This window comes from Lepisma saccharinum, chromosome 27, assembly GCF_977018435.1.
Source record: "Lepisma saccharinum chromosome 27, izLepSacc3.1, whole genome shotgun sequence".
NCBI classification, from domain to species: domain Eukaryota; kingdom Metazoa; phylum Arthropoda; class Insecta; order Zygentoma; family Lepismatidae; genus Lepisma; species Lepisma saccharinum.
Window position 1 is genome coordinate 40875360 of NC_139255.1, and position 12957 is coordinate 40888316.

Sequence of the window (12957 nt, forward strand, 5' to 3'; positions counted from 1 at the left end):
GTTAACTGATTTGCTGCTGTTAAATCAAGTATTTTCATATACAGGGTGGGCACAAAGTCGCTTTCCCCCAATAAATGAAGAAATCTTGTTTTGGAGAAAGTGACTTTGTGTCCACCCTGTATATAGAAATTGCTGGAAAATTTGAAGTTTTTTGTTTTTGTTTTACTTGCTTGCCTGTATTGGTTTTATTCCTATTGTATATTTTAAAATGACACCTTAGCTAACCAGAGATTCTTGTGGTACCCAAAGTGAGTCATATTGCAGCCAACAAACTTCCTGCAGATTTCTGAAGTATGGTACAGTTATAACGATTAGACGTGATTTTATTTTATTATTCTTAGCTTTGCTTCTAATTACAGTTTGACCAAGAGAAACTAATATCTAGTATTATTATAGTTTTAATGTATGAAAGAAAACAATAACAGCTTATCTTTTCTTACTTTAATTACGGTAGAAAACTAAGAAACAATTTCACTAAATAATAAAGATTTTTCCCTGATACACTAGCGGTTTTTGATTAACATGAGAGAACTCAATACAAAAAGTTAACACTAGTATTTTGAATTTTCTTGGCGAAAGGAAAACCAGGAAAAATGTAGTTTCATTTGTTTATAAACAATATGGCTTTTAGATTTAGGGTTAGCGCCATATTCATCAAACTTTATAGGGGATTTTCTATCACAACTAGGCTTGGGGGGGTTTAACACACGAGAGCTCTCGACACTAGTTATCACTTATACAAAAATCTTCATTGTTCACTGAATGTTCCTTCTTCATTGATGTCTCGAAGTTGAAGAAATTCCTTCTCTATAACCTCGGCTTCACAATCAACCTTGGTTGCTTTTCTGCGACTGACAGTTTCTTCTGCTGAAACAATTAAGAATGTCAATCTAGGATCGCACTGGCTGAGTCGTTTTCAATAGTTGTTACTATAACGAATCAGGAAACACAAGTTCTGTTCACACTTTGTCTTTGCCAACTCACTTCGGCTGATCACTCGCGAACTCGGTGTTTTATCGATAGAAACTTAACGAGTAATAGTAATGTCCACGAAGGTTTGTTAAAACTAAACGGACCAAGCAAACAAGTGCGACCACCTCTCAGTCGAAATCTCCGTGCCAACTGCTGTAACTTCGCGCGAAAAATGCACGATCGCTTATTCATTCCCCTTTGTCTTTGGGACAGTCTATTCTTTCAAAAAGGGGTGTCTTGATTCCTTTTTACTTCTTTATGTAAACAATCAGGTACACAGTGAAACATTGATTTTGCATTTTTGAGAGGACCAAGCTGAAGAAGTTGAAAATGTGGGAAAATGTAAAATCAAGCAACACTTTGACATTTAGCTGTGTTCGGAACATCAAGATTGAATGAATAATGCGGGAAAATGTAAAATCCGGGAACTTAAAATCTGCGTTCCACTGTATTACATCATCCATGTCTGGCACACAACTAAAATGGCATTAGTGGCTATTTTTCAATTACGTACATTGCATCTGACTCACCTTATCTTCTTTTTATCATGCTTTAAGCCTGTCATGAGAAACACCTTTACTTTATTGTGTCAAAACTTGAACGTGTTTTAAATTTTTAATAGGGATGGACCGATATGAAATTTTGGCCGATACCGATAAAGTACCGATATAAAATTTACCGATACCGATAACCGATATTCTACGGATCCGATATAAAATTAGAAATGGTCCTTGAAGAACCTGAAAGGTTCATTGACCTCCTTAATGTATGTGTGCTTCAAGGTGACTGCAGTGCAAAAGGAGTTGCATATTTGGTAAAAGGTAAAGGTAAAGTGTTCCCCTGTGCATAGCACCACGCCATGAAGGCGTATAGGGGGTGTGGGGGTAACGCCCCACACTTTCTTGATCCGGTCGTGAGTGGGGGTGATGTGATCAGCATCACGCCCCTGACCGCCTTTACCCCCCAGGGTTTCCCCCAGGTACCCATGTTATTCGACGCTGGGTGGGCGCCGGGGCCGCTTCTACCGTTAGAAAAATTCCCGGATTTGAACCGGCCGGGGATCGAACCCGGGACCTTGAGCATGGTAGTCAGACGCGTTACCGACTGAGCCACCGCGGCCACTATATTTGGACATTTACTTTTTTAGAAAGTAGGGCACGGAGATTATCCATTAAAATTACAACAAAATGGCAGAATTTTGCACTAATTATAAGATATTTATCGATATATCGGATCGGTAAAATAATCGGTAATTTTACCTATAAACCGATATGCCTATATCAGCCGATACCAATAGAGTACCGATTAATCGGTCCCATCCCTAATTTTTAAACAACTATGGGGTAACACTGATAAGCCTTGTTTCCATGTTAATAAAACATTAAAGTGCCAACCAAGGCAAACTTTTATAATATAAAAAATATACATAAAAACATAATGTTTCCACCCTCTAACAAGTTCTTCTTCCACCTGATAGAGGGTGTGTTTATGTATATTTTTTATACTATAAAAGTTTGCCTTAGTCAGCATATTAATGTTTTATCACTATGGTGGTGGTTGTTGTTGTTTTAGCATTTTGTGATTCTTTTAAAAAAATTCTATTGCATCATTATAAGCACATTTGTCTTGTTTCATTCAGTCAGTGGCGATGTGATGGAGATATGGATTGCATAGATGGTTCTGATGAGGTGAACTGCACAATGAATTGTGCTGAGGGAGACTTTCCGTGTCAGAATGGTGATTGCATCTCTGCGCAGTGGAGGTGTGATGGAGATGATGATTGTGGTGATGGATCCGATGAAGCCAAGAGCATGTGTGCTGTGCTGGCCTGTGAGCCTGGAAGATTCAGGTAACATGCATGTTCAATCTTTGCATGAGAGTTAATAAGAGATTTCATTAGCGAGTTGTACTATGTTTTCATTTGGTGTTGCAATGAAATCTGAGTGATCAAGAGTGTTACATGAACCTCAATGTATGAATTGAAGGGGGAGTGGGTGAATCAGGAAATTTCCCCTTTCCTTCTGGATTTTCTGTTCCAGAGTCTGCATTCCTAAATTCAGCTTAAATGTAGAATTGAACTAATGCCGCTGTATCAGTACCAGCAGTTACCTATGGTTGGAATTTATTCACTGATTCCAGAGCATGGATATCTGTCTGCAAAAATGCCTCATAACTAGGGACCTTGAGTTTTTGCAAACATGATCACCGAAAAATGTTGATTGTTGTAAAAAATGTTCGTGTGCAGTGATATTTTGTATCTATTTGAATTGGTGAAATAACGTGAATTTCGCATAAATGAGAATTGTGGCTTTTTTTGTGTTTCATCACAATATGTGCTTAAAGAACTAAAACGGTGCAAATAATTCAACGTTCTTGTGTTTTAGGCTTAAAAGGTGAAATGTACCGTATTTATGCATCTTTAACATGCACGTTTTCTAAAATTTTATCCAAAGAATAAACTCTGCTGCCTGTTGTGCATAAAAAGTTCTGACAGCTGCATGGAACCATGTATAAATGAACGTTTTCCACGATTTTTCACTTTCTCTCGGAAGATATTCCATTACCGAGAAATAGGTGTGGTTGTGGCGGATCAAATGTGCACCTAACATGTCACGGGAAACCATAACATTGGTATTTGTCATGGGAGAAACATTTTATGTCACCAAGTTAATGGTTTAGCAAAGATCAAGTGAGCAGCTACCAGTCTCACACGAGCTGTAACATCAGTATCTTTCGCGCAAGAAACTTTTTGCACTACCGATTGAACTGGTGCAGTTTTGGTGGATATTGATTCAACTCCTACAATCAATAATCAAGGTCCCTATTCATAACACTCGTGGAATAAAATTATCCTGAAATTATGCAAAATTTGAAATTTTTCATTCATTGTGGACCAGTATTGTACGAAAAATTTATTTTGTGATTAAAAGACAAGTCTGTTTTCACATTCTGATGAAATTCTTTGACTGCAAAAAAATCTCCTTTCCTTTGGGAGTGTCCTTTCAGTTTCATTGAACTATTATAGCTGCAATAGCCAGAGGTGAATAATATTATATTATTATAACCTGAAAGTTTCAACCACGTTGAGCAGTAAAGCCACTACATAATTTTGTTAATGCAATAATTTAATTTCCAGGTGCCGTAACCACAAATGCATTGCTGTGATGTCTGTATGTGATGGAGTAGATAACTGCGGAGATGGATCCGATGAAGAACCAGCAGCATGTAAGTACTATTTCAGCATATTTGTTTTCTTTCCTTCAACCTGTCTCTGTGTCCACGAAACTTGAACACCATTAAAATGTAACTTATTGCTACATATACTATGCTATGGATCATTGGAATCATATTGTAAATCTATTTGTTTTTACTTCCAGGTCAGGTCGCTCGCTTGTGCCCTCATAACAATTTCCACTGTAACAATGGCAACTGTATCAACCAGACTTTGGTGTGCGATAAAGAAAATGATTGCGGGGACAACAGCGATGAAGAGAACTGCGAAATCCCATCATGTTCATTTGGAACATGCTCTCAGGTCTGTGAGGAAACGAAGAAGCACAACCACACTTGCTCTTGCGCAAAAGGATACACCCTGGGATGGCACAAGACAAAGACTTGTGTGGCTGAAGGTAATCATGAGGCATCTTTTAAAATGAGAAAGTATGATACGGTGTAGTGTAATGTTCACAGTTTAGCATTTGTAGTTGTAGCGGTTTGAAATTGTCAAATGTGGCTGTAGTTTTTAGTTTTGACACCTTACTGAATCTGCCATGAATATGTATGGTGCTAAGGTGAAGAGGGACAATTACGCACCAGTTGTGCATTATTTCAATATCGTCAGATTGGGCACTGCTATTTAAGAAAGGGATTAGTATGCAAGAGAGTATGAATTGCTCTCCATGTTGCAAGTGGAAACTGTTTTTTCAAGTTGATTAGTAAGCTAGACACGATGTTTGAAAAATATGATAAGTATTTACAGAATCCCTTGCATTCCTTATGGGTAATAAACTTCAACTTTAATTTACAACCAATCGAATGGGAGTTTCGATTTTTCCTACTACTATGGCATAGTTCAGCGTGTTCTTTTTCCATCCATGTACTTTTCTACATCATTGGAAGTTTGATATTCCTGAGCGAACGAATAAATTAAGGGTCCCATAAGCCGAATGCATTTCTCATTGCCTATTACGGCCATCCTGGCAGTGCTGCCAAATCTGATGTGCATAAAAGAGCTAAATTTCACCATTAATAGAGCTAAAGATGACTTTCAAAGAGTTAGATTAATGAAGGCTGCATAAAGTGACTCCTAGGGTAATGTTAGGGGACAGGGGGGTGGGGCACTGTTATTACCGTTAGCTTTAAAGTGATGGCAATTTATTCTTAATTTTCGCCACCTAGATCTGGCAGCATCACTCATCTCAATAATCCACTGCTGCTCATATGAAATCGAAAATAAAGGATTCCTGGATAACAATATTGTTCTCATCTTCACTTTAGCCACTGCGCTATATGAAAGTAGCTGGGAGGTAAGAGGGTGTGCAGTCAATATAACATCTATCACGTCACGTGCAAAATGTACACTGATGGCAAAAGTTTGTTCTTTGTGAGCTGGAGCCAGTGGTGGCATCATAGTGGGGCAGGGGGCAGGTGCCACGGTTCACAGTGCACGAAAGAGCCAGATCTGGCTCCAAAAGAGCGAGGTTGGCAACAGTGATCGGCAGCTTTTGCAGCGAGAAAGACCTAGGGGAAATTGTCCCTCTTCCCCTTAAGAGGTGCTAGTAAACTGATCACGTCACTCAAATCCCAGTCTGGGCACAAGTGTTCTTTGCGAGTGTCCCTTCATCAATGTCATATCATCACTCATTCTCATTGCTGTGATTAGCCAAAAGTGTCAGAAAAGATGATAGAAATCAAATCGTCATGTAACTTTTTCAATTGGCTGGACCAAAATTACTTTGAAATAATACGGATTTCTACAAATTGAGGCAGAATTCTCAGAAGTTGTGCAGTAATTTTCAATAAGTTTTTAAACTATCCTGCAACTTGATCGTTATAATCTAGTAGGGTTTTGCTTAAAAAAAAAAAAAAAAAAAAAAAAAGTATATTGCATCCATGTATGTGATAGAATTTTCAAGCGACTGTCATATATTTTTAAAAAAAGATGTTTTTTCATTTTGCATAATTCATTTTATATCCAAACCTTCTGAGAGGGTATGGGTTAATGTCTGATTAATTTCAAATTAGTTTCTATGCTAATAAACCAGTTGAACTTGATCCTATACATATTATACATTTTCTAATGTTTTCAACTTTCAGGACCACCAGCCTATCTGATGGTAGCAAACGATGCCCAGTTAAGGGTGTTGAACCCATACAAACCAGGAGACAATTCACCAAACCAGCTTCTCGAAGAAGCACGGACCACAAAGATAGAGTCTGTGGATGTGTTTTTTGATGCAAACACTCCCCTTGTGTTCTGGACGGACAACCACAATAAGAAAATAATGAAGCATAGACTTCCAGCACAAAATTCAAATAGTCACAGAGTTCGGAGGGATGATGTTGAGACTGTGGTAAGTTTTCTCTTCTTTTCTTTATTTGTGTGTGGTGTCTGTACACTTGTTCAAAATAAGCTAGTGGTAATTTAATTTATATTGAACAGTCTCCATATATAGATTTAAAGGGGGTTTATGAACATGTCAATTGTATTGGTAATACAGTTGAATTCTGAATTTATATTTTTGGTTTGGTAATCAGTACTCTATCGGTATCAGCAGATATAGGCATATCAGTGAATTGGTTTATCGGTAAAATTACCTATTATTTTACCGATCCGATATATCGATAAATATCTTATAATTGAGTGCAAAATTCTTCCATTTTGTTGCAATTTTTATGGATAATCTCCATGCCCTTCTTTCTAAAAAAGTAAATGTCTAAATTAGGGATGGGACCGATTAATCGGTACTCTATCGGTATCGGCCGATATAGGCATATCGGTGTATCGGTTTATCGGTAAAATTACCGATTATTTTACCGATCCGATATATCGATTATTTTCTGATAATTTAGTGCAAAATTCTGCCATTTTGTTGTAATTTTTATGGATAATATACATGCCCTACTTTCTAAAAAAGTAAATGTCTAAATATGCAATTTCTCTTGCACTGCAGTCACCTTGAAACACATTTATTAAAGAGGTCAGTGAACCTTTCAGGTTCTTCAAGGACTATTTCTAATTTTATATCGGTACTTTATCGGCATCGGCCAAATTTTCATATCGGCCCATCCCTAGTCTAAATATTCAACTTCTTTTGCACTGCAGTCACCTTGAAACACTCATTTATTAAGGAAATCAATGAACATTTCAGGTTCTTCAAGAACCATTTCTAATTTTATATCTGATCTGTAGAATATTGGTTATCAGTATTGGTAAATTTTATATTGGTACTTTATTGGTATCAGCCAAAATTTCATATCTGCCCATCCCTAATAATATGTATATTTAACTTTCTGACAGAAAAGAAAAAGTACTATTATTTTGTGGAAATTTTACATTTTCTGTCTTTCATGTACTTTCTCTACATGCCTGTATAACATGAAAGCATGTAAACAATAATAACAATGATTAAAAAATTCTCTCAGGCTATTGATCAGATGAGATCTGGCCAACTTTCTTAGCTTTTGAGACCTAATGTGACTCTCATCTTCAGAGTAGAAGTGCAGTGCTGGGTGTCAACCTGGTTTACATGTAATAACAATAATAGCTACAGGGTGTTCATATGAAACCTCCCTGATTTCAAATTGCAATTGTGAGGAAACTATTAGACACAGATATTGTGGTTGACGGCATCATGTAAACCAACCTAAAAGTTATTTGGCTCTGGAGTATGTTAATGAGGTATTTGATTGAATATTCTAATTTTTCATTTGTGACACATGAAAGTATGTTAAAATATACTTGAATTAACTTTCATGAAAATTCAATTGTGCATGCAACTAAAGATAATTTTGTTTTGCCTTTTTCAGATTGCTGACTTGAAGGATCCTCGTGGCATTGCTGTTGATTGGGTAGGAAAGAATCTGTATTGGGTTGATTCAGGATATGATGTTGTCATGGTATCCACTTTAGACGGTCGGAAGAAGCGTACTCTTATTGATAACAGATTGGACAAACCACATGACATTGTTGTGGATCCAAAGTCAGGGTGAGTGACATTTTTCTTACATTTAATTTTGTTTTCTGGTATCAAGCAACCTTATTGGACAACTCATAATCTTGACTCCAAAGGTTCTGGATTTGAATTCTGGCCACAAATTGCATTGCCCCTTCATCAATTTCATCGTATCATCACTCTTCCTCATCGTCACTATTAGCCAAAAGTGGCACAAACGTGATGCTAAATAACAAAATTCAAGCAAAATCAATTAAACCTTGTCAACATTTGAGAGAAACATGATGTTTTTAAAAATATGCATTTTTGATACAAACTGGAATTGACATATACAGTGAAACCCCGATTTTACATGCCCAGGTTTTACATTTTCTTGCATTATATGTTCAATCATGATGGTCCCAATATAGCAAAATGTTATAAATAGAGCCCGGATTCATAAGCGAAATGCATATTCTTTTCCAGACTTCTAATGATAAGAAGAAAGGTTATACTTCGTATTACATACCTTGATGAGCTGTTTAACTAAAGTTGAAAGTGCTTATAAATGCTTATTTCTGCAGGAAACTGTTATGCTTTATGCTTGCTTATTTTATGATTTTGGTTTAAAATAGCATATTTTACTCAAATCTGTCATATTTCAATCCTATTTCAATCACACTACGGCATCGGGAATACGAGATAAATGCTTCTAAATGCCAAGCCGCATGAGAGAAACGGCATCCTAGAAAAGATACAGTGCATCCATAATCATTTTTCCAAATTATTCGATATTATAACACAGTTGAAAGCTCAAAATAATACATTGCAACATTCGCTTTCTCTTATTGATGAAATTTTAGTAAAGTTGTCTTGAGAAACTCACTGTTTTGGTAAAATTGTGTCCGACAAGCTCAGTCAGGAATTACTGAAAAATCCCTGTTACAAAACACTGTGCTAAATTTATAAAAAGATTTCTGGTGAAGAAACAGACATTGAAGAGGAATTCACCGAAGAAGAACTGTGGTGTTTTTCACATGCGCCTGTGATGTCATGCTACGTGGAAAGAACATTTTCACTGTACAAATCATTCTTCACTGACACACGCAGGAGCTTCACAGAACAAAATCTCAGGATGACCTTCCTTACATACTTTAACATCTTTGAATAAGTTAAGAGAACTAATAAACAAATATTTTTTCAGATTTTCCTGTATTTGTTTATGCTTATTTTGGTGATTATTTTTTTCATTTTTTGTGCTTATTAACTTGCTTATTTTACTGTTTGATTGTGCCTATAAATCCGGGCTCTAGTTATAAAATTTTCCTCAATTTTACATTTTCCTGTATTTTAAGTTTTTTTCAGCCTGGTCCCCTGAGAAATGTAAAATCAAGGTTCCACTGTAATTCCTCAGTTGAGGATGACTGAATGAAAAAAAAGAAAATGGGTACATATTTAAACTGTGGCAATATTTCAAAAACATTTTTATCACACAGACCTAATGGTGTGAAGAACAAATGACCTTGATGTCAACAGAGCTTGGATGTGTATTGTGTTCTGTTTGCTATTAAATAATAATCATAAAGTTTGTACTAACATTTTTGTCCCCTTCTGGTTATTGTAGGAGGATGTTCTGGTCAGACTGGGGAGTGAACTCACGAATTGAAGTGGCTCGAATGGATGGAACTCAGAGAAAGCCTTTCGTGGATACCTCAGTGCGGTGGCCAACAGGCCTTGCTATAGACTACCCTGCCAGGAGGCTGTACTGGACAGATCTCAAGTCACATACAATTGAGAGCATAGGGCTGGATGGGAAACACCGGCATCTCGTGAAGAAGTTTCAGTCAGGTACTGTGAGACCCACACTTTATGTGTTGGAAGGGTTAGAGAATGTTGTTTTTTATTCTTGCAAATTTTGTACACTGTACTTCAAGATGCATTTGCATTAGAATTCAGTGTGTGTGTGTGTGTGTGTGTGTATATATATATGTATAGGATAAAAGGAAGGAGGGCCACAACAGCTAAATAAAAAGTGAAAGAGGAGAGAGGAAACACTCACCGGACAAAGAAAAAATTCAAATTTTCGTGATGGTATGTCACATCTTCAGGAGTAGAGAGACGTTGTAGAACTAAGTGACAAGGTGGAAGAGTAAGCATGACCTGCAGTGTTGCCACAACCAACATCCCCCTGCCCACAAATGCAACCACCCTAGGTGCAAAACCTGCTCCATCCTCATTACCGCTCACATCCTCCAGGTGCACACGGCCACAGGCAAATTTACCCTCCATCCCAAAGGGACCTGCCACGCCTCAAACCTAATCTACATGCTCACCTGCAACATCTGTGGTGATTTTTACCTGGGAGAAACATAAACGGCCCTCAACCTCCGCATCAATAACCACCGCTCCTCCACTCCATCTGGCCTGAACAAGGCTACCAGAGTCCCCACATTTTGCCTACCCTGAACACCGATTGGCAGTTTGTCTTCAGCAACTTTGAACGTTCTTTTGTTTTAATAGAGTATTGTGAGGTTTTAGTATGTACATTTTACATCATATTTTTAGTAAGTGTTCTTTCCTATACCTCTTGACCTAAATCCTCAACCAACACTTTCTCGACGAGGCACCATGTCAGGTGTCTGAAAACATCGCATCAACCTGAAGAAGGAGGTAGTATAACCTTCGAAACGTTGTTTGACTAATCTCATACTCACACACGTAAGTTACTGATTTTTAATCTTTTAACCTTTAGTTGAGATCACCTAGACGTTCTGAGGTTGAGATATGGTACAAGTAGAGGCCATTTGAGTACTCGGAGTTATCCTCTTGTCCGTGAAACCATTTTGAGTTGAGCAAGGGGTGTTATCCTAGTACACATTCCCGTTGATGTTCAATTTGGCATCAGCTGAGATCACATTCAGATGAAAAAAAATCTCTCTACATCATTACACAGCACTACCACAACATTTCTAATGAAGTAGTCACCAAAATCATGTTGCGAAGGCCATGTACTTCTCTCAGTGTGCATATAAATTGTTGTAGTTCGGTATGGTAACAGATTTGTATGAAATTTCTCTATAAATAAAAGATAAGATTTATTGATTTTCTCCTTTTGTTGTTTGGGAAATTTCTTTTCTGTACTTTTTAACAATAGTCTTATTACCATGTTTCATTTGCTTCATTGTGTAATAATATCTTTTTGTGTGAATAGGTGAGGATAGGCCATACAGGATTGAGGTGTTTGAAGACAGCCTGTACGTTACCACTTACCAAACCAACAACATCATAAGACTAGACAAGTTTGGTCGAGGCAACATAACTTATCTAATCCAAGGGCTGAATAGAGCTACGGACATCTTGATTGTGCAGGAAAATAAACAGACTAGGAACCGTAAGTATGCTTTATTAGAGATTGTGCACTTAACTAGCTTTGCTCATTTTTAGTTGCATTCTCCATTTCATAGTCTATGTAAAGTACATACATGTGAATTTGATTTTTTTTTTGTTTTTTTGTGGGAATAGGGCATAATTATCAGCACTCTAGTGCTATATGTTGATGGAGGCATATTGGTAGGGACATGCATATTTCATATTTGATGAAAGCTTGAAGGGTGAACTTATTCATTTTAGGGAATTTCAAAAGGTAGGAAGTGATTTTTATGTAGCACATTTTACACAAAATGATATTTTAATAAGTAGAAAGTTTCTACATAAAACTTGAGATTTTATATTTTATTCACCACACTGAGTTGGCATAGACCAGTGCGATTGTTATTGAAAGTATTGGTTTGAAGTTAATCATCTGTACCAGCTGGTGGACCCTTATAGATATTATTTGAGGGAATGAATTTTTATAATCTAAACATCTCTAAAAACTGCAGTGAAGTTTCTAGATCAGAAAACTTTTCCTTTGCAGTAACTGACCCATGCAGCTTGAGCCCATGCAATGAAACTGCCATGTGTCTTCTGAATTCTGCAACAACAAGAGTTTGCGTCTGTCCAGATGGCCTGCAGAAGTCCATCAACGATGATAATGAAGTGGTCTGCCACACAAAATGGCCCATACCCCGACAGTGCAACCTGAACTGCCATGCTGGGGTTTGCGTGATGCAGGGAGATGTGCCCACGTGCAGCTGCCCATCTCAGTATGATGGGGAGAGATGCGAGCATTACCGTTGTTCTCAGTTCTGCCGCAACAAGGGACTTTGCTTCGTTGATCTTTTACGCGGAGGTTCTCCACCACCACTCAAGGTATGTGCAACATTTCCTTCAATTCTCTCTCATAGCATATAATTGTACAATCATGACCAAAATGGTTAACTTCTGAGTAAATCTTTGTAGCAAATACCAGCTTCAAATGCTGAATGAACTACCTGAACGTTCCATAATTTATTTTTGAAAAAAATGTTTTGAGACTGCAGCATATAACATACAGGATACGGTGCTAGTATAGCAAAGGTGTGTATTGTTTCTGTTAGGGCTAATCTGATATTAATTTCAAGTTTAAGTCCACTTTATGCACAGCTAGGTTAATGTGTGAATTATAGAAACCATCTTGTTCAAAACTGGCAGAAATAAAGAAGAAAATGAATTTCATAGCAAACAGTAGTGTTACTGTCAGACGTTTTAAACATTAAGAAGTAAGTCTTAAAGCTTTTCTGGCAACGAATGATGAAAAAATTATCTTGGTCTATCGACCAGAAGAGTTGTGAGAAGGATTGGTCCACCATCTACACCGGGAACCTTCTTCTACATACACATATACACAGGTTTGATGCTTAGCACTGCACTGCTACCCTGAAGATGAGAGTGACATTAGCTCTAGAGAGCT

The 12957-nt window shown here is 37.3% G+C and overlaps 1 protein-coding gene across 4 annotated transcripts in view; it reads left to right on the plus strand.

Moving 5' to 3' along the window:
• The window catches only part of LRP1 (LDL receptor protein 1), a 330684-nt gene that overhangs the window by 295221 nt on the left and 22506 nt on the right, over positions 1-12957 (plus strand). For all 4 annotated transcript variants that reach the window (XM_083113424.1, XM_083113423.1, XM_083113425.1 and 1 more), the window contains 8 exons: positions 2612-2821; positions 4109-4197; positions 4350-4601; positions 6289-6545; positions 8002-8180; positions 9751-9974; positions 11338-11517; positions 12043-12377. In XM_083113424.1, coding sequence (XP_082969550.1) covers positions 2612-2821; positions 4109-4197; positions 4350-4601; positions 6289-6545; positions 8002-8180; positions 9751-9974; positions 11338-11517; positions 12043-12377 — 1726 coding nt within the window. The remainder of the gene's footprint in view (positions 1-2611; positions 2822-4108; positions 4198-4349; positions 4602-6288; positions 6546-8001; positions 8181-9750; positions 9975-11337; positions 11518-12042; positions 12378-12957) is intronic.